The sequence below is a fragment of the Pestalotiopsis fici genome, assembly GCF_000516985.1.
Source record: "Pestalotiopsis fici W106-1 unplaced genomic scaffold PFICI_Scf_10, whole genome shotgun sequence".
Taxonomy (NCBI): Eukaryota; Fungi; Ascomycota; class Sordariomycetes; order Amphisphaeriales; family Sporocadaceae; genus Pestalotiopsis; species Pestalotiopsis fici.
The window spans coordinates 1202628-1226738 of record NW_006917100.1 but is presented as its reverse complement, the minus strand read 5'-3'; the positions used below and the strand labels follow the sequence as shown (position 1 = coordinate 1226738).

Genomic DNA, 24111 nt, shown 5'->3' with positions numbered 1-24111 from the left:
TTTCTGACATCACCCACTCAGGTGCAACCACCTCGAGCATACTCAATCAGTCGAGATAGGGGACGACGATCGCCTACGCTCCCGCTCGCCCGAGTCACAAACTGGCGACTTCCATCGCGTGAAGCGGAGACGATTATCCAGCGCCGCACAAGAATTCGCACTCGGACCTACCATGGCCGACGTCGACATGACCGATGCTCCCGCCGAGAAGAAGAAGGTCGTCAAGGGCGGCGATGCTGACGGCAAGGGCGAGAAGAAGCGCTTCGAGGTAAAGAAGGTAAGCAGAACTGACCATCCTACTTACGCAAGATGCCTGGTCTCTCTGTACATTATACTGACAAGGTGATTTGCAGTGGAATGCCGTCGCGCTTTGGGCTTGGGACATTGTCGTTGACAACTGCGCCATTTGCCGAAACCACATCATGGACCTTTGCATCGAGTGTCAGGCCAACCAGGCTTCTGCCACAAGCGAGGAATGCACAGTTGCTTGGGGTATCTGCAACGTGAGTACCCTACCAACTTCTGAGCTCCCAAGAGTTAGCTAACAGCTTGCGTCCCGATAGCATGCCTTCCACTTCCACTGCATTTCCCGATGGCTCAAGGCTCGTCAGGTTTGCCCCCTCGATAACCGCGACTGGGAGTTCCAAAAGTATGGTCGATAAGTGGCGATATTCAGACCCGGGGAGACGAATGCTTCATGATTCCAGCACAAAGCTTCAATGTCTTATTGCAGCTCATAGAGTTGCATTGTTTGATGGTCGGTCGATACAATGTGAAGATGGGGATCGCTCGACAACGGCTCAATGCTTTTTACAGATATGATAAATAGGATGGCACGAGATCACATAGATTTGGTAGCCCGTACGCCCGGAGGTGGACCACGACCAGCTGATGCCTCTATTCATGCATAATAGTCATCATTCAGCTCTACTGGGCCTCTGCACACTTTTCTTCCTGCCATGTTTCCCCTAGTTCCGTGAAAATGATTTCTCATCAACGACTATGTTTTGATGTGCAAGTGGTGCAGCATTCCCACCTCCAACAGGCAGCCATTTGACCGGGTGCTTATTGAAGAAGGGCCAAGGCGGAACAACGACGAGGAAGGTTAGGGCTGTGCCGGCGAGGCCAATCTTGAGTGCGAGCGTAATATTCTGTGTGATGAATCCGACGATAAAGGAGATGGCCTAGTTAAAGTCGTAAGTACGTGAGCCCCGTATGTCAATTGATTGGTGGCAACTTACGCCGACCGCAGACAACAGGACGGTAGCAAGAAGCTCGGCAAGTTTCTGTCCTTCAAAATCCTGTACGAAGCCTTGTTAGCAGCTGGAAGTTTTTGCACGATATGCGCAGCCGGTGGGCTGGGCGCCGGGAAATGCTCACAATCTGGCCATCCACCACGTCCCGAACTTGATCAAGCAGTTCCTCGGCCATGATGTGCAATTAACTGGAGTCACAAGCCTCACAGAGTGGTTTTGAGAGTCGTGTAGTCGTTTGCAATGCTTGTCTTTTTGCTTGCCTTGGAAGTTCGTTGCTGGCCAAGTGGTTATAATACTGGAAGCAATTCGGAGATGGTGTCCACAGCTGGAGGATTGTACCGATCACAGTGTTTCTAACGGCTACGTGGTACTTTCAGCCTCAGCCTCAAGTCGATGGGACCCAGAGTGGGGGCAAGAGGGGGGAGCTAGGAGGCTGAAAGGGGGAAAGCTTTGTTGCGGTTCCCGCGACCCGCCTCCGCAGCGGTCGACCCAAATCTACAAGTACGATGCAAGGAAATTGAACTTGAGGTTTGAATGTGAAAACAAGTGACGCATGTATTTGGAGGGAAAAGACCAAAAGGGAATAAAAACCTTTAGAATCCCGAACTTGACCGGCGCCCACGGAATACGGCACACTTAATAATCGATTCAAATGCCACTCAGCCAAGGACTGATCATCTTGAACTTTTTCCCAGTTGATTCCACGTTGGGTTTTCTACACCATCGATACCTGGTAAAGTAAAAAGCATAAAATGGAGACACTAGAAATGACTGCCCAGCACCTGAGATTGCGATATCATCAGTCGCATGAAATGGGTACCATCGAATCTTCGATGCAGTCATCGCTAGCTAGGTTTGAAAGAGAGGGATACAGTCTGGCCAACTTCTCGTTGACAAAATTCAAGGCGGTCGATAAAGAAAAAAGTCGTCTGATATTACGAGGTAAGAAGCACCAAATCAATCCAGCACATGTAGCTGTCAGCGCAAGCCGTTGGCGGAAACACTCTCAAGGTTTATGTTTTAGATCCATGATTCTCACGCCGGGTGCACCGAAAATGGCGCTGCCTTGGCTGGACTCCCCGAGAGGCATGGATGCTCGGCACTTAGTTCATGTTGCGCAGTCGACCTCAATAGCGTGGATTCTCCTACCGTCGAGGTACACTATTTACAACTATTCATCGTCGTCCATGTCTCGGGAGTCCAGAGATCAAGCCCAAGTGAACAAGCAGCCAATTACAAGGATTGTAAATGTGCCGCACTCAAATTGCAGGATGAGACTGAGTAGATACCCGACAATCCGGAAGTCAACAGACCTACACTAGTACAGGAGCAGGCCAAATTCTGTTTCTGTGGCGTACATGGTTAAAAAGCAGGGATCAAAAAAGAAAAAGAAAAAAGAGGGATGTTTGCAGCTACTTTTTTGGCCTCGTAGACAAGGGACCAGCCAGAAAACCTAGAAGAACTGAACCTGAACTGAACACTGACTAATAAAACCACTGACGACAGGGCTCGTGCGTGGGCTAGGATTCCTGCTGCTGAGATCCCTTTCGCCCAATTCGACGGGGGTCCACCCTTCTGGCCAGGGCCGGACTTCTAGACTAAAATCTTTCTTTTCCCTTTGGTTCGAACCAAAAACAAATCCGTTTCCTCAAAACACCACAAAAACCCGCCAGACTTCTGCCCATACCAGTGCCAAAAGAAAGAAAAAACCAATATTGTTTTTTTCCTCATTTCTGGCACAACAACTCCATGTTTTCTTCGCGTCAAACTACTACCGTGCAATAACATTTGCGCTTGACAAGTATATCGACGACCACCCTCCGGCATAAACAACCACGACAGTTTTGACCCTGACGACACCAAGTGCAATCATCCTTCGCCGGGACCAACGTCATTCGCATCCTGCCCAACCTTTCAACCACGCCTTCTACTCATTTTCCACCACAAGCAACGAGTCTCGAAGCGCTCAACTTCTGTACTTGGTCACAAGCCGCCTGCAAGTTCACTAAACTCCAATACCACGAGACGGTCAACCCCTGCCGAAATATCACCTCTTATCGGGAACCGTCAGACTGCTCAGAGGCCTCCTTTGCATTGCGCTATTTTCCATAGCTAGTTGACACCTCTCACGCGGCCAACACCGCTAGATCCGACACAGTAATCAAGTTGGCGGGCCTCGATAGCATCAAGTTTTCCTTTTCCCGCCCGCTCCTCGGCCCACTCTGCTGGGTCTACAGCGGCCTCGATACAAAGCCCCCATAACTGGCCCTCGACACCAGCCATTTTGACCACACTAACATACCAAACCACCACCTAAACGCAAAACCAAGAACCTCTTTGCCAGTCTTGTGGCATTGCAGAGTTCAAAGCAAAACGTCTGGCTTGCAATTACAAGCAAGTTCATTCAGCAGTTGGCGTGCTGCCCACGCCTGCTGCAGCGAAACGAATGCACTCCTAGGTGACTGGATCTCCAGCATGAACGCCTTCCCTTGAACGAATCGCGGAAGGCTTTTCCGGCAGCTTCCTACTCCATTACGAGTATCTTCCTGCTTCAACATCGAGTTGCTTCTTGCGCCTCGCTTTTTGGGTATTTTGGGTTTCACCAGATAAATAATTGCCTTGGAAATTTTGGAATTTTGACGTTATTTCGCCACAATGTCTGACCACGAAGAAGTTTCCGTCCGAGGAGGCTACAACACTCCGGTCCCCGAGTTGGACGATCACCGTCACCAGGTTTCATCGGTCCAACGACTAGAGAGGCCTCGGCGAGGCACTGTCGACACCCTCTATGGATCTAGGAACGACCTGCCAGTGTCGCCTTCGGATATTCGTGTCCGCGACTTTGAGGAAGCTATTGTTGACATTGACGAGGATGGCGGTGATTTGTCCCCGACCATTCCTCGCATCCGTCGTCCCACTGTGGAAACAAACCGATCAGTGTCTCCTCCCAACTCTGTCAAGGCATTCGCCGAGGCGCGCCGCCGCGAGCGCCTTTATTCCATGTCATCGGACACACGGGACAAGGGAGATGGCGATAAGTTGCAAAGAACCTTGTCGACTGCCAGTCGCCGTAGTGACCGCACCCATAGGTCTGGCCCCTTGACTGTCGAGAATGACAGAGTCAGTTTGACCTCGAACAAATCGGCCGAGGACGACGTCTGTTTCCCCATGCAGGATGAACATCGACGGGATGAGCTGTATATCGATTTTGAATATCTCGAGAACTTCATTGAGTCTGACGAGATTGAGCGCGGCGACACCGATGGAGCTGTTCGAGTCTTCCCCAACTTACAGCCCGACCCGGCTATTCCTAGCGCCTCACCAATGATCACTGTCGATGGCGACTTTGTTAATCCTCCGGTCCCGGAGTCACTTGCCGATGAGAAGGGCGAGGTTCTGATGTCATCGGGGGCCTCTCAGGCTCCGGCTCGTGAACATTACGACCCTAATCGTTTCAGCTTCTTTTCATCAACTTGGGAGTCGACTATTCATGCTGCGTCCTTTGGCGGCCTGGTTCTTCCTGGTGAATCCGTGCGGGGCCTGTTTTCGTTCCCCGAAGATGAGCAAGACGGAGTCTGGTGGTTGAACATCAACAATCCCACAGAGGACGAGGTCCGGGCTATTTGCAAGGCCTTTGGAATTCACCCTCTGACGATTGAAGATATCACGGTGCAGGAAACCCGGGAGAAGATTGAACTCTTCCCATCGTACTACTTTGCCTGCTTTCGCTCCTTCACCGTCATCCAGGAGGAGGACGGCCCTGACTACGAGCCGTACAACATCTACACCATCGTCTTCCGCGAAGGTACACTGAGCTTTAGCTTCCAGCCCAACGAGCACGCAAAGAATGTCCGTGGAAGAATCACCATGTTGAAGGATTACCTTTCACTGAGTAGTGACTGGATCTGCTATGCTTTGATGTAAGTTCTGCTGATATGAATCTGCTCGTCGGAAGCAAGTTATCTGACAAGTATCCATTTAGCGACAATATCGTTGATTCATTTGCTCCTGCGATCCACCGGATCGAACTTCAGACGGAGTCAATTGAAGACTCGGTTTTCATCGCCAGAGCCGAAGACATGCACACTTTTCTACGCAAGATAGGAGCCGTTCGAAAGAACACACTTGGTCTCATGCGCATCCTGGGTGGCAAGGCTGATGTCCTCAAGGGTTTTGCTAAGCGATGCAACGAAAATTATAGAGTCACGCCCAGAATGGATATCGGCATGTACCTGGGTGACATTCAAGACCATGTGGTCACAATGATGACCAACCTGACGCACTTCGAGAAGATTCTGTCACGGGCGCACAGCAACTACCTCGCCCAGTTGACTATTGACAGTATTACTCAAGGCACCAAGACGAACGAAGGCCTTGCCAAGATTACCTTCCTGGCTTCTGTTATTGTCCCCCTGAACGTGATCACCGGTCTCTTCGGCATGAATGTCCAGGTTCCTTGGCAGTCAGACAGCAGCGAGAATCTGAATGCATTTGGGGGCATTGTGGCCACTATGGTGACGTTTTCGCTGCTGGCGCTGTATATCGCCAAGCGGGCCAAGTATATCTAGAAAGCCATGTTTGTGGGGATATGTCGGGGGAAACAGCCGGTATCGTTGCTCTCATAGGCAGGATACTGTGCTTGATTGTGGTAAATGAGTAGACGGTTTACTTTTTCTTTTCCAACTAGACTGGTGTGTAGAGGGGCATGTCCAGCAGCAAGGGATGGTGATGCAGTACACGAAACGGTCCTCATAGATAAAGCAATTGAATAAAGAAGATAGAAGATATAATTAATTCCTTTTCTTCCCCATTGTTTCTCTTGATTGAATTGATCTAGTCGTCGTTATGAAATAGCTAGAGCATTGCGCCTCAAGAAGTTCAAGTGCTGATGCCACCAGGCCAGGTTTTCGTATGTACGATGGGTCTTTTGTCTCGTTGGTGACACAAATCTTACTGCCGAGGCCATCATCGATTCCGTGCCGCATAGGACCGAAAGGGCGCGTCTTATTCGCTCCAATACGATAGAGTCTCATTTCTTGGAGCGTCGAATCAGACGTCAGCATACGGCTGCGATACTACTCTGTATGAACCTAGAGGCTCCACCCTTTTGCGCATACCGCCACCCACTAACAGCCCTACGGCCACGGGGAACGTCCCCGTTAACCGCACCTCGATACTCCATCATACTCGTCAGTCAGGCCTTGATCGCGCATTGGCAAGCGAGCGGACGCAATGCGGACTGACAGGCCTTAGGAGTAAGCAAGTACCATGCTCTGACTTCTTTTTCTATTCTTCCGTCTGCTTCTCTCGCGTCATGCGCTGTTCTTTAGACGTCCAGGATGATCGGCAGCCCTGGCAGATGGCCACATCGGCTTAAGGCTTTCCGTCTTTTGACTGGCTGACCGACATGAGGGCATGCCCGAACGAGATGACCGGCCACACCGGACCCTCCCGTAAATCGATCTACAGTACATCCATGGCGGAGCAAGCAGGCAGGCAGGCAAGCAGAGCTTTTTTGAGGCACAGGGAGAAATGTGGCAGAAGACAGATCAACAATACTCCTCAGCTTTCGGGCCTGGAAGAACATCTGTGACGAGGTCTTGTCATAGGATGATTAATGATCGACTTGTCCGTGCCCCTTCACCTCTGCTCCGGGGTAATCACTCACCCCCTCGACTCTCATGACCAGCGCCTCTCCAGGGGGACACACGAAGAAGATGACAGACACCCCATATCCGTGCGTGTCAGTCAGTAGTCGTTCCTGCACGGCACGTCTACTATGTATTGTTCGGACCTTGCTTTGGACAATTCTGCCTTACTCATTCACGCCAGCCGGAGGCACGGTTCATAATTATGGGTGGCTGTGACAATTCGATGGTATGCATCCTCGTAGGGCTGCATATAGACTGCCAAGTCGGATACACGAAAGTGGGCACCATTACTTCCAATAGCCTATTCGATCCCTCGTCATGGACTTTGTGTCAAGAACGAATCAGCATTCGTCATCCTAGGGTTACGTCCCATGTGGTTTGGTAAACCAGGTATGCTGGGTGGGGAGGGATTTAAAAAAAAAATTAACATGAGCCAAGATACGCAGTACATAGTAAAGGCAGAATTTTGGCAGCAGTCCCACCTTGAATACGATACACACGAAACCCGCTCCCCTATGGCATGAGTTACCGAAGTGATCCATCCTGTCGGAGTCTGTCCTTGTCCAATAATATTTCATACTCGAGCCAAGTCCATCGTTCATCACCAATCAGCTGGCCCTATCTCTTGGACGCCGCTGAGGCATTGCACCACGAGGGAGTCATCGCCATGCCGTAGGGCTTCAGGCACGATTGAGTGGATGACATCCCCGGGCCGTTGAGAAGAGAGAAACCCCCCCCCTCATCTCATCAATGTGCTTCTTACTTTATTGTTCCCATCGCCCCCACGCCACAGGATTGCAGTCATACTTTGCCATGCTGCCGCTATTGCCCCTATCCATCTTCCTTTTTTAACCCTTTTCAGCTCCGCATATTTGTCAAAAATCCTTCAGCCAACCAAGTCATCCTTGGCCGTTTAGTGTATGTTTCGAAGACGATATTGAAGAGAGACTTGATCACGGCGCCAATGAGGGCAACGAGAATCGTTTTTACACTTAGGCCAACATCACTCGAGAAGAAGTTCTTAGTTGGGAAACCGTATTTCGACAAGATCGTGCTGGGAGACGGCAGCCTCATACAAGTACTTACTTGGATTCACTTATAAGAAACAAAACCATCAAGCTGAGAAGAGAGGAAATGGTTGGGGTTAAAGGAAAGTTCAAGGGATGTAATACGTGCCGGAAAAGACGAGTTGCGGTAGGTACTATCATCCCAGATCCATCGTGAAGACACGCCCGTCGCCGAGGATCCCTCGGTGACAACGGCGGCTCGTGGTTCGACCCGTCCTGACGATTTCTGTAGTGCGACAACACTCGACCGTTTTGCAAAAAGTGCACCGGCCACGGGCGGCAGTGTGAGGGTTATCAGACGGAAACCGTCTTCATCGTGGGTACTTTGAAAGACAAAGGACGTTGTGCCTCGCATCCACCGCGAAATCTCCAGACTACTACGTCTTCCTCTTCCTCTTCTTCAGGGGCTAGGAAGAAGGCAATCGAGACAGCAGCAGCATCAGCAGCAGCATCAGCAGCAGCATCAAGCTCAAGTCCAGAGCCTACAAAAATCCGAAAACGTGCGGCCTCGGAAGGAGAGCAAAAGGATGCCCAGCTCGAGTTTACAGAAGTCAACCCGATCAAGACGAGCTGGGTCGACACTATTGACGTTGCGTCCGTAGCTGGTCTGCACCGACTACGATTTGCAGCCATCCATACCAAACTCCAGAGTGTCAGGAGGGGCCATGAGCGATTAGGTGACTGGGAGGTCAAGTTGAGCCTTCCCATATCGGCGAGGGCCGATGTCGTGCCTCCCTTCACGGAGGATGATTTTCAGCTGGAAGCGCAATGCTTCGTCTCCCTCCCACGAGGGAATTTGCGAGCAAGTCAGGGTCAAAGCTGGGTAGAGCCGGGCCCTGAAGCCTTGGGTATATGTTTGTTCCTTTACGAGGTGAGACATACGAACCATTTCCCCATATTCTTCCTACAACATGTCCAAGTCCGTGTAGCTGGTGTTGACTGCTCATCTTACAGCAAAGCGCCTCGGCATCACATAGCAATAAGCCACCGTGGAAAGACCCGGCCATTCTTGGGAGTCCGATCCATCGACTAGGCCCCGAGGCATTCAAGGAGTTTCCAGCACACCACTTCTTTACTCGGATATACCGCCCAAACGCAGTAAGTCTGGCCCCGCTGTCTCTCCAGTATACACAGGGAATGTCGCTTCAGGCTCACTTCTCTGCGTCCTCGCTCCTTCAAGACCTCCTTTTTGAGTGCTACAAAGGAGAACATCACTAACGCCTCGTTATAAGATCTTTGCTGCTCTACTCAACCACAATCCGACTCCCATGGCAGATCCGGAATGGAAAACGGTACCCTGGGAACGTTCGCCCAAGACGGCCCTCGATACCCTCCTCGACATTATTTCCCAGCTTCCGGCGCTACTGTCGCGAACTGATCGAGTCTTGTCATTGCATCCAGGCGTATTCCGCGACCTCAAAGCAAAGGATATTGCCTCAGTCTGCGCAAACGTTGAGAGCCAGTTCGAGGCCTGGTATGCTGAGATGGAACTAGCGGCATCGAAGAATATTAACTGCCCTCTTCTATATTGGCCATGGGGGGTTGGCAACGGTGTGAATCATGGAACAGGCCAGTGGGAGCAAGGACAGGCCCCTTTTGAGGTTACATATGAGTTTCCAAGCTCAGAAGGTGGCCTTGCCCACATATATTACTGGACGGGGTTGATTGTTCTGTACGGAATGATGGCACGGCTTGTGAACCTCACGCATTCGGAGAATATCGCTGCTGGTACTGCAACCAACAGCAGTGTTGCAAGCCATCAATCACCAACCGGTCCATTTCCGCTGGATGACACGAGGGTGTGTGTACTGTCTCAGGGGCCCATAGCACCCACGACCGTGTATCTACAACCTCATGCACCCGGACATGTCTATGGATCATCGCCCACTGCTGCAGCAACGCTCGACTATGGCACCATACACGAGGAAGATCTGAACACCCCGACTCGACAGCAAACTCCAGCATATCACCTGCCTTACTATGCACAACAACAGCAACAGCAGCAACAGCAGCAGCAGCCACCAACTAGTCCCTACCCAGTGTCATCCATTAGCGCCCAGAGCAGTCCCTCGGGCCGCACCAGCGGCGACGAACTGGCAGCTTCAGCAACACCGCTCTTCAACCGCAACAAGTACGGACAGCGCGAGATTCGCAAGCTGGCTGCCAACGTGTGCCGCAGCCTCGATTGGGCCATTGGCAGGCCCTACGAGGACGGCGGCGTGGGCCCCCTGGGCCAACCCGACCTCGTGGCCGCGCCACTGTACATTGTCGAGAGGTTCTACGATGGCATTGGTGCTGCCGCTGCTGGTGATGGCGCCCTGGAGAGGTTATGGTGTGCCGGCTTTAGGGAGCGATGGGAGCAGAGAGGCCGTCAGATTGAGGCGAGGATATTGGGAACAGATCACGGAGATGTTAGTAGAGGACAACCGAGAGGGGAAGGAGACTCGAGTTCTGGAGCTGGGTCTGGTGGCATCAGGGTAGAAGCACGATCTTGGATTGAATTGAGTAAGTTTGGGGCATGACGGAAGCTGGTATACGATGACCACGGGATGGTCTCAACGATAACTCGAATAGAAGGCTCAGATCGCGAGATACCTCGTCATTATCAATGGGTTTTTGAATGGAAAAAAAGACTTCCACGCTTGTAATTAGCAAATCATTTGGCGTCTCGCATGCTTTGATAAGTAGATTTTTATCATCACACCACTTTTAATCAAAGTCTCCCTTGTTATACCTTGGTATTAGCGGTCTACTGTGGCATGGCAACATACCAGTCGATATTTTGTCTCAGAGATACATCCTCGCGTTGTTGGACTGAACATAAATTAACAACAATGGAACATTGCAAGGGAAAAAAAAAATTAAAAAATTATGCCAACTTGTAAACATGTAAGAGACAATTAAGAGTTCTTGGTACAAAAAGGGGGTATATCAATATCACACAGCATCAAATCCGAGACCCCAGTAACAAGAGTTTGCATAGACCAACACGGCTCCAAAATTAAGGCTTCCAGTCCCTGTTCCATCATTCAACTCATACCACCATTGAAACCATTCCTGCTTCCCAGGGCTTCTCAACATGATGGATCCAAAGCCACGATGAGCGCAACGCTCAGAGCATAAACACACCAGCCAAAGCGGCAGCCATTAGTCCGCCGCGAGCAGATCCCACATTCGTCGCGGCAGCCGCCGTCACGATGCTCGTGGTCGAAGTGCCGGTACTGGTAGACTTTGTCGTCGACGATGACGTCTTGGTAGTAGTAGTAGTGCCGCTCTCGGCCTCGGCCGAGCTAGTCGATGCTGCACCGGATGAGACGGTAGTCGTCGTGGTGATGGTGGACGTGGAAGATGTTGTCAATGTTCCGTCCGTGCTGCTGGCGGCCGTTGTGCTTATGATTATGGTGATGGTGCTCGTGGGCGAGGTTATGGTGACGGTGGACGTGGAATCATCCGAGGTCACGACGCTGGTTCCCGTCGAGAATAGGGTCGTTTCCGACGCGGATGAGTCGTGGTGGTGGTGGTGATGGTGATGGTCGTCGCCGTCGCCGTCATCGCAGTCATCATCGCCAGATCCATCGTGGCCATTGTCATTGCTGCTGTCGTCGTCATCGTCATCCTTGTGACTTGAGGCAACCACGGCGTCGGTTCCGTCGTCATTGGACGCAATTGCGTGTACGGCCACGCCGAGGGCGAGGAGATGAAGAATTGAGATCTTCATTATAAGACAACCGAATTAGAGATATTATGGGACCTGGTTATAGTCTCAATATGGCAACAATCAGCAGTTACCAATACTCGACGTAGTATTGGAGGAGGGACAGAGCCCAGGGTTTAACTGGGCGGTCATATAGAGATATATACACCACGAGGTTTCGAAACTACCTACCTACAGAAATCAGAGATCACACCATTTACACGAGCCTCCGAGCCCTTGATCAATTGCACACTTGTCATTGGTCCATTTTCCACGGCAGAATAATATAGGCTCATGATTCCAACGCACTTTCCAAGAATATCGCGGCCGTGTTTCAAAGTACTATGTTAGCAGGAGGCTGTGCCCCCATCACAAGGGAGGGTATGTCTGCTTCATAAGTGGTAGGGGCACCATCACGATACTGGTGCCGCAAATCCCCCCCTCCCCTTGACTTCAATAGAATGGTAAGCAGGTAGATGCTGACTGTCTAGGTATCGTCATCATTGAGCTTCCCCAAATGGGGGACTTGCGCACGAGGTGATGCTCTCGTCAGGGTTATTGAGTTGCTGAGAACAGAGGAGGTGTGTTTTCGTTGAGGGTCTACGTAAGCCTTTCAAGCTTCAAACCTTGCAAATCCAGTATATACCGGAAGCCTCAGATCCCGCTTGGGGGAGGGGGAAGAGGGAGTTCGTTGCAATGGGCAAGTCCAACGTCGTCGGGCTCGAGTGTTCTTTGACCAATCCCGACCAACCCCCCACACCATCACAAGTGTCATATAGGTTGGACCACTGAGGGAGAGGTGCCCCAATCAGGATCGAGTCTCCGAACCCCCAGGACACTCCTCGATACACCCCCTGCGTGAAGCACAGACAAGGGGGTCCTTTCAATTGTAATTCATCTTCTCTCTCTTTCTCAATTTTCTGGATGAAGTGTCAATCCGGTTTGAAGCTTTCATAATTTCGGATTATTGAGTTGTGCATTTTTATCGCAGATTTCTCGTTAAATGAGGTTAATCGCATGCCTCTTATAGTTGAAAAAAATGGGGCCCTTTCCAAGATGACTATAAGAATGCTAAAGACTACCTTACTACCAGTCTAGGTTAGTTACATACCAAGACATGCACATGCACGAGAATATGGATAGATTTTATATTATTCTCCTTACCAGAATTGCATTGATTTCACTTGTATTCTCTTGTAATCACTCCGCTTGAAGCGGGCACAAAAAAGAATCAAGTTTCTGGTAGTCACAGGTTGATCCTCAGTACATTTTTATCATGTTCCTAAATTGGAGTTTCTAGAATTCCGATTGCCCAGGTATCAACTTTACTGCTTATGGATTTACTTGAACATTCAAGTAAGTAAAGATATTTTCGGCATCTTTGATCGTCCTCGTCATGTATATGGCCGATTGGAAATGATCGCGATAAGTGACCTGATGCTTACCTAGATATACCTGATCTTTAGTCTATTTCCAACATGGTGGAGATGATAGCAAGCCAATGACTATTAAACGTGAAAGGATACAGTGAGCTATTAGGATTCTCTATACCATACCCAAACACCAAAGTCCTCTGCTTCCTCTTGTCTGTAACCTTGGCTAACTCTTCAACTTTGAACCATTTGCGCCCTCATGAATAGCGACAAGACAAAATTGAGCAGCTTCACAAGGCTTCCGCCCGCAGAACCCAGAGCACTCCTCCCAAGTACGCCGCTCCGCTCCGTGTCTTTTTAGCGCCTTCAGGGGGTTTGGCATCGGCACCAGCCCAGGCATTGGCATTCCGCAGGGATCCCGCTATTAGCAAGCAACAGCGAAATCGCCCCGCGCTCTCCCCGTGTCAATGTTTCCCAAATTTCTAAAAAGCCCATCGAGACATCCAAAAACCCAACGAGCCAGGACAGCAGCCGATTCGCTGGAGCAAACTCTTGTTCTCATAATCATATAAAGGGTTTCTCCTTTCAAGATCCAGTAACTCGACATCCCCCAAACAAGAAGATAAAGTCGCAGAGCAGAGCAGAGCCTCTGCGCAAAACATACACCATCATGTGGTAAGCTCCCATCACCGCCCATCTGCTCGCGGCACTTTGGAAGAAACGGGTCCCCCTTTTTCACAAGCTGGCAAAGAAACCAAACATCTAATCACATCAATCTCTCCCAAAAACAGTAAACACGTTCTCAACGCCCAAGTATCGATCCGCAGCCCGTGCTGCCGCAAGTGGTTCGACTGCGCAGAGTGCCACCACGAGAGCGAGTCGCACACGCTCAAGCCCACGCTCGAAATGACGTTTGCCTGCAAAAAGTGTCGCAAGTGCTTTCGCAAGGAGGTCGAGTCCTTTGAAGAGGCCGACGAGTACTGCCCTCACTGCGATAACCATTTTGTCCTCGAGGCCGTCGTGCCCAAGCCGGCCCTGCGCGTCGAGGGAGAGGACGCCCGGGTGGACAACCGCATGCTGAAGGACGACCGGGTCAAGGAAGATGAGCTCAGGACAATCTTTGATATCGACAAGGATGCCGACAGACTTGGTTAATCAAGGTCCTCTGCGAGGAAGCGACACTGACGGGAGATTTACATGCACATGGAGGAACGAGAGGGCAGGTGTGCGTGCGGCTGCGAAAATATGATACCATTATAGACATCACTGATGAATGAGACCAAGAACATGACACAAAAAGAGACCTAGGTAGGCAATGCCAGTGGTGCAATGGATTATTGTACAGTTCCGTGACTGAAATTCGTCACTCTATGGCTCAAGTCATCACATACGTAGAAGGATTCTCTTTCCCTTCTGTACCATCAACCCATCCTGCTGTTTCCCAGCATTTATTTGTCATCACTGCCTCTGGTCAGAATGGCAGCGCTGCCAGTACCTGGCGTCCGGCCTGTCTTCTTCTTGGCAGCCTCTTCTTGCTTCTCTTCCTCAATGTTCTTGACGTAGCTCTCAATGTCTCCCTCGGGCAGCATCTCAATAAGCTTGCCTGGTGCCATGATGGCGATCTCGATATTCTTGGCGCCAGTCTGCACAACCTCGAGTAACGACTTGATGGCGAGTCGGATAGTAGCCTCTCGGTCCATGTCCTCCTTGTAGTTGCGCTCCAAGAATTCGCGTACCGTCTTGCTAGAGCGGCCGATGGCGTTTGCCTTCCTGTTTTCCAGTACATCAGCACCCATGGGTCTGTCATTCTAGATTCCTCCATTTCAAGCGAATGTAAATCTTACCATGCACTGTAGATACCGCTGGGCTCTGTCTGGTACAAACGTGGGGTCTTTGTGCCCTTGTCGAAGCCCACAATCATGGTGCTGATACCAAACGGCCGGACACCACCACTCTGAGTGTACCGCTGCTGCACGCCGGCAACGTATTTGGTAATGTACTCGATCGATACGGGGTCCTCGACGGTCAGTCTGTGGGATTGGGCCTCTAGCCGGGCCTTGTCGACCAGGATGCGGGCGTCGGCGTTGAGGCCGGCAAAGGCTAAGCAGACATGCGTGTCGACGAGGCAGATCTTGGATGGTGTAATTCTGGTGTCTTGCAGCTTCATGGCCGATCGCTTCTCGCAGCCCAAGACGACAATGTCGGAACCCTTGACGCCTACTGCGCAGGTACCTGCATGTTTTGTGTTAGAATGGGCGGATGCTCTGGGTACATGGTTCCGATAGTGTACGGACCTCGCTTGACGGCTTCACCGGCATATTCGACTTGGAAGACGTGTCCATCGGGACTGTACTAGGTCAGAGAACAAGCGCGGGTCAAAGTACGAGCTGGGATGGTGCGAACCTGAAGACTGTAGGTACTTGGTTAGCTGAGCCCGCGTGGCAGTCAATGACGATGGAAGCTTACCTGAGAGAGCTCTGTCGTAGCCAGACGCCATGGTGACTGAATGCGGTTATTTGATTTCAAAGACCAAAGCACAAGACAAAAAAGAAGAGAGAAGACCAGACAAATGATCAATGTCGTGAAATTGGGGGTATCGTGTTGGGTTTGATCGGCTCTGTAGGTTTGGTTTGGAGATGAGGTTGATTGAATGGGTGCAACTACCCAAGGTGCTAGGTAGACGCAAGGCTGCCAGAAGTTACGAAGCTCCTGTTCCGTCAGCGCGCCAAACACTGGGCAAGTACGAAGCGTTGGCTGGCTGGAGGACCTGAGCTCTCCAAGCTTGTTCAAGCGCTAAAAACACTGGGCTGGCCAAAGCGCTCCCCCGCCGCACCCACCTTTCTTTCATGTCTTGTGTTTATAATACCTGAGCCACAACTTCCGCAGCAGCGCCACAGTTTGCCAAGACTTTCCGTTATAGTATGCAATCTTGTCTCTGTCCATAGTACCTCCATTTCCTCCCTGTCTGGACCATGTGCATCACGAATGCGCAGATGGGACTTATTTGCCTCATTGGGTAAATATCATGATATGATGCGTAGATTTCCTTCGGTATAACCTCTGCAACACTTCTTGTGTATATTGATTCATCTAATTTGGGTTTGGATCTGCCCACGTATTTCCACCTTTGATAAATAATTGCTTCCACTTGTTATGCCGAAGTCTCCTGACCCTTTGCACTCAATAGGACTATCTTTAAATTCAAGACACAACAGAAGAAGTGATAAGCGGAAGAAGAGATAATGAGATGGCAGCCTGTCAAGTGCTCTGTGACAACAATCCCAAGTCATCCTTGGTCTACCGTTGGAGTCTTCATCTTTCGTCCCTGCTCATCATCATCATCATCATCAACCACAACTTCTCAAGTTGTCCATTTCCCGACGCGCCATATCACTAACAGTACCATCACATAAAATAATATTGTGAACCGTCGAATAGTACTGCCATTTAGTAAACCTCGTCACCTACCTAACATCTCACTTCTCTTACCAGACAAACAGGAACTTGCGCGGCATTATTTCGGTCGTCGCCTTTTTTTTTCTTCCTCCAATAATGATATTGATACTTTGACGCATTACTTTTCATCAACTCGGTCGGTTAGTGTAGTTGGTTATCACATCGGATTCTGATCTTGAATTTTATCTAGATCATTTGAGTTTTCCGGTAACCGGGGTTCGAATCCCCGACTGACCTTTTTTCTTTATTTTTTTTTTGAACTTCTCGATGTAAGGGACGGGATAGGTTATTTAGCATTTGCTGATATTGAAGATACAGCTGCCATAAATCATTTTAGTTACCGCGTCTCCTGTTGGACTTTGTGTTGTACACGTTAGGTGGGCATTGGTTGGTGCTGATGAGTTCATACGATTATTCGTTTTTCAGTCGGCCTTACAGAACCAGTGATATGACGCTTTAACAATCGTGGCAATTGATAGGATGCCGATCGATTGCAACCTAGGTACCTGTTATTTGGCTGTCTAGCTGCTGCGAGATAATTGGCTCATTCCTCTGAATCGACATTGTCTGTTCTTGGCAAGTCAAAGTCACAACTTCTGACAGCTTCTGCAAGAGGTCAGAGGCATGACATATTCGAAAATGTATGAGAAATCCCCATTGTATACTGAGTAAGCTGGGCTTAATCATACGGGTCAAAAGCCGTCGAGATGGCTTCGACACGGGTCAGGCCTCAATTGTTATTTGCTTTGCAAGAAACGCATATCCAGTGGATAAGCCAAGATATCAAGAAAACGATGAGAATCAATCCATTTGCATACCCATTGATTGAAAGATGTGTGAGATCAGTGTTCAGCATCACACTTGCACAGTTACTGAGCCAACAAACTGTATCGTCTAACAAGTACTTGGTTTGCATTCCAGGATTCTCGCATGGTACGAAAGAAGAAGTCAAATGCCCGCGGATGTATATATATACAAAGTCTTATAAATTCAAGCGTTTTACAAATGCCACAGTCTCGTGTGTAAGGGCCCCATCAATATATGTCTCTTGTGTCGTATTCTCGTACTAAATATAAGGGTATCAATCCAAATGTTCATGCCTGCCGCTCCACGTGAATATAAGCAGGTTGACTGATAGTAATTAATTCTTTTCGGTAGACTCATTATATCGTTGTCATTTTTGCTAGTGGTACATTCTGCTATTGTCCGGTAATTCTTGGGGTGGCATCCGGTCGGAGTGCAGTTCGTGCAGGTACAGGGCCACATTGTCGGGCGCCTCCACGGGAGCGTGATCGGGTGCTTCCACGGGCTTGGGATGATAATGCTCAGTCATGAGCGGCGGTTCGTTTTGTTGGTCGACTTGATCCCGCATTGCTAAACCCTGGGGCTGCCGTTTTCTTTTCCGGTGCGACCTGATGAGGAAGAATGCTATGCAGGCAATGATGATCACGGCGACACCGCCGCCCACGCCTATGCCTGCCGCGGCGCCCGAACTTAGTCCGGTCGAGCCGCTGGCGACGGCTGCTCCGGTGCCGCTGGTTTCCGCAGTACTGCTGCTATTGCTGCCGCTACTACTCGGCGTCGTTTCCCCCTGTGAGGTTCCCGTTGTCGTTGTCGTCGTTGACCCCGTCGATGTCGTGCTTGTAGTCGACGACGACTTTGATGCTACTACAACGTATATGGACCTAGTGAGTCGAGATATGTTAGCTCCTAGATCCTCTTTTGATGGTATATCAATTTTCACCAAATGGTCGAGCTACGGCTCACAGGTAGGTAGATATCCCCCCAAACAAAAACATGGGACTGGGCAACAAATTCTCAAAGATACAATCTTCTAGAAAGACGTGTAAAATTCAATAACACCGCCGACTTGCAATACTTACGAAGAAGGGTTCCAGGTCGCCGACGTGGTCGGGTTCGACGGCAGTACCGTGAAGCGGCTGACGCCCGTGTCGCAGCAAAACGACGTGTGGTCGCAGCAGTATGATGTATCCGTGCCGGTGACGTTTGAGCATGATATCAAATCTGTGCCTCCCGTTGATGCACCTACACATTAATTCCCCCACCATGGTCAGCATTCAGGTTCATCAGACTAGTACTATCGTGGGCAGCAGTATAGTGGTGAAAGGACTTACCCAAACAGTAATGCGGACAGCCATCGCCCCAGTCTGAATCAGTACAGGAACCCCGAACGACATTTCCGTTGCCTCCTTGACAGAGGCCATTGGAAAGACACACGCCGCCGATTCCTGCACCGCAACAAGGGCTACCTGTGGTGGCATCTGGATCGCATGGCGTGTCGTCTTTCGCCAGTAAGCCGTTGGGATAGTAGCAGCTGCTCACAGAACTAGAACTAGACATTTCATAAAACGTCGCACCAACAAGCTTTTGTAAGCAAGATGATTATATCAGTATGGCATGGTTTGGAAGCGGAAAAGATCATGTCCTCTGAGAGCACATTCAACCTCATTCATTTTGTAGGTAAGGCTCCAAGCCGTGGCGGGCGGACAAGGGGCAGCCTTCCTCCAGAGGAACGCCAAGTCTGATGCTACCCCATCGATTTTCTAATTTCACATTTGACCTATCAATACCCTGGTCACGTTGCATCCTTTGTCTTGACGATCTGACACGGAATAGACGTTTCTTTACCAAGCAAGAATCTTGACCTACTTATGCAGTCAGACGAAATCCTGACCCCTGGCCACTAAGCGCTTCATTCCATATCCCTAGTCTTTGGATAGAATAAGCGGTATAACCTATCACTTGTGACCGTCGGCAGTTGTGGAGACATGAATAACCTACGCATCTTTATTGATCTCTAGCAACTCGCGTCTTGTCTGATATCGTTTGGGAAAGAACTGACAGCAATGGACAGAGAATTGGCGATTCAAGTGCATGACTACCAAGTTTCGTCTAGGTTGCCCATTCTATACAAAATTTTAGCGTGGTGCTGCTCCTTGGGATTGCATGATCTGATTGATCCGGGGGTTGCGAACCAGGGTTTATATGATCTGTTGGCACCAAATGGCCATTGGGATGTGTCGGAGATCTTTCCACATGCGTGAATCATGTCCACTGAAGAACTCCTTTAGGGAGTTCATGCTGCGATTTGTAGGTCTACTGCGAGATGCGTAAAGCTTTTCAACTTTATTCGCCGGCTTGATTAAGCGCCAGGAATCCATACTCGTGTTGGACATTTTTATTCAAAAATCTCCTCGACTAAATATTGGAGTTGTCCCCTGCATTCTTTCATTCTGTCATTTCGCAACGAAATTCGACTGATACATATCACTCACTGCGAGCAACAAAGTGATCAAGGCGACATGCACAACAGACGAATCAGGGGGGTCGTGCCATTTGAGGCCCGTCAAACTGCCAATTGCCAGCATCGGGAATGATCACCATCTGTGCTAGTCCACTATGACGGGGCTGTAGTCCACCACAAATTGCGGCACAGTAACACGGAAAGGATTGTGATGATTGCCACGTAGATTGTCAAGTCCTGGAGGCAGGCTGGGGCGCTGAACAAGACGATAGTGCGTATTTCTTAAAGATGCGTTTGTTCACAGAGTTCTGTTACATCGGCGGATAGAGCTGTCACATGTATCTTGCAAAGAAGGTCAGGGACACGACACAGTTCAATGGCGACTTAGGTTGATATTACGAAATCAGATACACGTGCAATTAGTTGTGCCAAATGCTGGTTCTGAATTCATCTTCTCTCGATGCGCATTATACTGCATAACGTTTAGGTCGAGCTGGAAAGACCTAGATAGGTATTACCAAAAGATAAGGTTGCAAATAAGCTTAAAGGTCCAAGTGGATGCAATTGTTTTTACCACGGACTGGGTTTTCCACCGTCGGTTCGAGCTAGAAACTATTTGTTTCATCGACGTGTCATAACTGATAATTTTCGTTGCCCACCAGGAGAATGCCATATTTGATTCTGCCTCTTCAGTCACGCCATCGTTTGGTGCATTGGAACAAAAACTCATTTAATAATAGAAAACTTGAATTGCTACCCTCTTTTGGCACATGGAGATGGGGGAGAGGGAGAAACGCTCCAAACCGCATTTATTGAATTGGTCAAAGATAGAACGCCTTGGAAACAGGATTGAATGTATCTGGTCCCTGTGCCATGGTATCGGGAATCTATTGCTTCCTGCAAGTACCCGAGGAACCACGTGCGTATGGGATTCACCAATGGCCGGGTCTGTTCACGGGTTGTAAGTGGCCGAGCGCAAGACTTCCATGCATATAGGATGATTCCCGCACCTCAGCCCTACCATGGAAACATTTCTCGAATAATTTCAAATACCAAAAAGATATTGCTCCATGAAACGAGAAAAAGAGCATTTTATAACCCCAAGATGACAAAGATATTTTATTATGTCCAAGAATTATTATTACACTTGTCGAATATTGAGGTCTATACTAAAATGGACTTCACCGTCGCAAAATGTTAGAATGAAACGTGAACCTAGCAAACCCAAGTCCTTGTTTCACAAATAACAGGCAATGGTTGACATCTGGCTGGATCTTTGCTGGTGTGTGAGTATCATGAGATAGATGTTCAAGTGAGTAAATGACTGACAACTAAAAGGATAACAAGACTGACGGGAATCAAAAAAAGAAATGTAATAGAATAATGCAACAAGGTTGGAAAGATAAAATAAAAATAAAAATTCACAAAAAGCTCTTCGACCCCAGGGCGTCCCCTGGCGTCGAAGCCGAAAACCCTGCCGCACGGATTTTACGAGTAAACACATAGACCACTCAGCCAGATGACCACAAACAGAGGCGTCCCCCTGAGAGCGGCCTACTGACTGGCGGCTGATCTATGTGCTGGTGAGAGAACAAGGAAATATTAGCATTGATAAGGCGTCTGGTCCGTTTGCGTTGCCTGGTCAGAAGGCTGACCAATGATTGATGGAGAATTCGGATGAACAAACGAGCCCTTCCTACACATGCAGCTTCTGATGCCAGGCGTTCACTGGATGAGCCTTCTTGAGACTGGCAGGTAACTTTGGTTCAAGAACCAGCAGTGTGTGTCTGTGTTATACTATTGAGCCACAGCCGTGGCCTTGGACGTGGTGATTCCATCGTCCAAGTGTCTCTTTCGAGAATATTGTCCCAGTTCATGGGTATACAGCTCTCGCCGTGGGCACAAAAGCTGCCAAGCACGATCCAACAGAAAAACCAAGAAAAATCTAATGTCTACAGCAGCATGCCAAGATCTGGAATACATGTGTCCCCGTCCCTTTCAACGCCAATGAACTCCGGCAGTTTTTCTTTCTTTTATACTCAATCCCGCAACCACGCCCGACGCTTCTCTTCCTTCTTGGCCCTCCTCTTCTCCTTGAATTGCTTGAGCTCGTTCTTGCTTGGCTTCTTGCCCGAACGTTCAGCCTTGAGGCTCCGGCCATCGTGGGCATTGGCAGCCGCATCAACGTCAAAGAAAGCATTCATCTGCCGCCGGGATTTGTTCTCGTCATTGTGCTGGTCGGGGTCCTGGTCGCCGCCTTGCCACCGACCTGTGAATCGGTTGAATGAGCCGATGGCGGCATAGGCGGCAGCCGGATCGACTGATTGGGACTGCTCAGCTGGCTCGTCGTTGCTTTGCGCATACCAGGCATTTGGATCGTAATCGCCATGAATCGCCGGGTTGTAACCTCCAGCCGGGGGTTTCTCGTTCTTGGGTGGCTCTGCCACACTTTCTGCACCGGCTGCGCTAGCCTCTCCCCCAGCCGGTCCCGCCTCCTTTGATATCCGCGGGTTTTCCCATGTGCTTTGTCCCGTTACACGATTGTGAAAATAGTATGCCTGATTGGCTTCATCCCAGTGGAACTCCCAGCCATCATCCTCTTGCGCTGGCGGGGGCTCGTTGGGTAGCGGTGGTGCTTCTTCGTCTGCGTTCTTGGTAGGCTTTGCTGGGGTTGAAACAGGTGACGCTTCGCCTGATTCTAGGGATGCGCCATCATCGTTCTCATCATCTGGTGATTGTGCAGCAATGGCGGTTGTTGTAACGGCTGCGTCGTTGTCCTGAGGTTCCTCTGCATGCTCGGCAGTGATGGCTGGTTCGTGGGGTGGATCTGAGGAAGGGCCAGCCTCGCGCGTAGGAGATTTAGATGACGATTTCGAAGAAGCCATTGCGAACAAGCCCGTCGCTTCCTGAATATGAAGAAGGCATGAAACTTGTAATGATCTGCAAAGTTGGCGCCAGAGCAGACAATGACTGGCTGGGTAAAGGGGGTCCAAGATGCTTGGGGGTGTTAATTCAAAAGTGCTTGCGTTGGCGCCAAAGCGTCGCAAAGATTGGTAGTGGCAGGTGAAGTCATAGCATCTCTCACAGCTTGGCGACATTTGCGCCTACAAAGCTTACCTAGGTAGGCTGGCTAGTTGGTAGAACCTTGATGAGCGTCGCTTATCGTTATCGCAGCAATGGATCCACTTTGGCGCCATTGCCCGGGTGTATCCGTCGCTGGGCAGCTGCAGTACCTAGGTACCTACCTAGAATCCATGGGAAGATCTCCGGAGCGGAACTATAATTTGCCTGAACTGAGGTTGGATGGATTCAACCAGACCTTGACTTATTAGGAATGCACATGGGATCTTGTACAAGGGGACCTACGGTCAAGGCACCTCACTGTTCTTCTGTATTTCGGTGCAAAAAAGCAATAAAAAAATGTTACTTTTTCAACGTCAAGTCTTGGCTAAAGCCCAGGAATTCGGCGCTTGTTCTACTCCAGCTCATCTGCCCCCTTGCTTTCAGTCACAAATCACATCTGGTGTCTGACCCGTCTCGTGTTCCTGAATGCACTACCGGCTAGTTGGTCCTATGGCCCTCGCGCACCCATCTGGATTGATCAGTCTTTATCCAATCACAACTTTCCTCTGAGCATTGACTGTGAGGCAATGCTTTACATGCAAGCTACAGCTATGTTTGTCATTAGAGTGGGTGGAACAACTCATACCTCACCAGTCCTCAAGCCTCCCCAAGCTAGTCCTTCCTGCCCCCTGGTCTTATTGAGTTTGTGCCTTTTCTGCATGCACGAGCTCTTTCGATATTTGTCTACAAAGAGACATGGCAAGATGCAATGTCTATGCGGGCGCCCGTGTTCCTCCCCGTACCTACCCAAGGCAAGCTAGCACAGGCTCTGTTCTTGTCTTTACATGTACCTTTGCTCGAAAAGCTCCAACCGGTTGCGTGCATTTTCTTCTCAGTTTATGTATAAGCCAATATGGCGCTTCTTGTGAAACCATGGCCTCTTTCAGAGCCGCTGCCGATGTTCCGTGGCCCCGCCAACCCGCATTCTCGTCGCGTGTTTTCCTTCATCTTTCTTTCTATCCGCTCATCTGGAGAGGTCATGTACGAGGCAAAGGGTAATATCGATTGCTCCCTATAGAGTACAGCCCGAGATTCATCTTGGCACTCTGAGCTGCAATAATTCGGGATGGGCTTTAGCAATATGTTACATTGGTGTCATCGGTGAGGCCTCACTCACATGCGATCGATGTCATTTCTCAAAGTCGCTTATGCTGCTGCGTGCTATACTTGGAGAATACAGCCCAGCTGAATCTATTCGCGGCGCGTCCCGTCAACCCGGGAGGGAG

The 24111-nt window shown here is 49.8% G+C and overlaps 10 protein-coding genes across 10 annotated transcripts; 4 read left to right on the top strand and 6 right to left on the bottom strand.

Annotated features, from left to right (window-relative positions):
- Window positions 1-172: 172 nt before the first annotated feature.
- On the top strand, window positions 173-662 carry PFICI_12609 (RING-box protein 1A; the record flags this gene model as incomplete). The annotated part of the gene is made up of 3 exons (XM_007841190.1): window positions 173-277; window positions 354-503; window positions 564-662. The coding sequence occupies 3 exons, from the start codon at window positions 173-175 to the stop codon at window positions 660-662; spliced, it is 354 nt and encodes a 117-aa protein (XP_007839381.1).
- Window positions 663-968: 306 nt separating this feature from the next.
- On the bottom strand, window positions 969-1431 carry PFICI_12608 (uncharacterized protein; the record flags this gene model as incomplete). The annotated part of the gene is made up of 3 exons (XM_007841189.1): window positions 969-1184; window positions 1242-1301; window positions 1381-1431. 3 exons carry the CDS (start codon window positions 1429-1431, stop codon window positions 969-971), a joined length of 327 nt encoding a protein of 108 aa, XP_007839380.1.
- Window positions 1432-3368: 1937 nt separating this feature from the next.
- On the bottom strand, window positions 3369-3539 carry PFICI_12607 (uncharacterized protein; the record flags this gene model as incomplete). The annotated part of the gene is made up of 1 exon (XM_007841188.1): window positions 3369-3539. One exon carries the CDS (start codon window positions 3537-3539, stop codon window positions 3369-3371), a length of 171 nt encoding a protein of 56 aa, XP_007839379.1.
- A 372-nt stretch (window positions 3540-3911) lies between these two features.
- Window positions 3912-5824, top strand: PFICI_12606 (uncharacterized protein; the record flags this gene model as incomplete). Its single annotated transcript, XM_007841187.1, has 2 exons — window positions 3912-5176; window positions 5239-5824. 2 exons carry the CDS (start codon window positions 3912-3914, stop codon window positions 5822-5824), a joined length of 1851 nt encoding a protein of 616 aa, XP_007839378.1.
- A 2217-nt stretch (window positions 5825-8041) lies between these two features.
- On the top strand, window positions 8042-10496 carry PFICI_12605 (uncharacterized protein; the record flags this gene model as incomplete). The annotated part of the gene is made up of 5 exons (XM_007841186.1): window positions 8042-8101; window positions 8207-8447; window positions 8493-8845; window positions 8929-9072; window positions 9207-10496. The coding sequence occupies 5 exons, from the start codon at window positions 8042-8044 to the stop codon at window positions 10494-10496; spliced, it is 2088 nt and encodes a 695-aa protein (XP_007839377.1).
- A 590-nt stretch (window positions 10497-11086) lies between these two features.
- Window positions 11087-11692, bottom strand: PFICI_12604 (uncharacterized protein; the record flags this gene model as incomplete). The annotated part of the gene is made up of 1 exon (XM_007841185.1): window positions 11087-11692. The coding sequence occupies one exon, from the start codon at window positions 11690-11692 to the stop codon at window positions 11087-11089; it is 606 nt and encodes a 201-aa protein (XP_007839376.1).
- A 2019-nt stretch (window positions 11693-13711) lies between these two features.
- PFICI_12603 (hypothetical protein C3B9.05) lies at window positions 13712-14196 on the top strand (the record flags this gene model as incomplete). Its single annotated transcript, XM_007841184.1, has 2 exons — window positions 13712-13716; window positions 13833-14196. 2 exons carry the CDS (start codon window positions 13712-13714, stop codon window positions 14194-14196), a joined length of 369 nt encoding a protein of 122 aa, XP_007839375.1.
- A 293-nt stretch (window positions 14197-14489) lies between these two features.
- PFICI_12602 (proteasome subunit alpha type-7) lies at window positions 14490-15538 on the bottom strand (the record flags this gene model as incomplete). The annotated part of the gene is made up of 5 exons (XM_007841183.1): window positions 14490-14811; window positions 14886-15273; window positions 15336-15388; window positions 15445-15451; window positions 15508-15538. 5 exons carry the CDS (start codon window positions 15536-15538, stop codon window positions 14490-14492), a joined length of 801 nt encoding a protein of 266 aa, XP_007839374.1.
- Window positions 15539-17680: 2142 nt separating this feature from the next.
- PFICI_12601 (uncharacterized protein) lies at window positions 17681-18858 on the bottom strand (the record flags this gene model as incomplete). Its single annotated transcript, XM_007841182.1, has 3 exons — window positions 17681-18182; window positions 18381-18543; window positions 18633-18858. The coding sequence occupies 3 exons, from the start codon at window positions 18856-18858 to the stop codon at window positions 17681-17683; spliced, it is 891 nt and encodes a 296-aa protein (XP_007839373.1).
- A 2943-nt stretch (window positions 18859-21801) lies between these two features.
- On the bottom strand, window positions 21802-22647 carry PFICI_12600 (uncharacterized protein; the record flags this gene model as incomplete). The annotated part of the gene is made up of 1 exon (XM_007841181.1): window positions 21802-22647. One exon carries the CDS (start codon window positions 22645-22647, stop codon window positions 21802-21804), a length of 846 nt encoding a protein of 281 aa, XP_007839372.1.
- Window positions 22648-24111: the final 1464 nt, after the last annotated feature.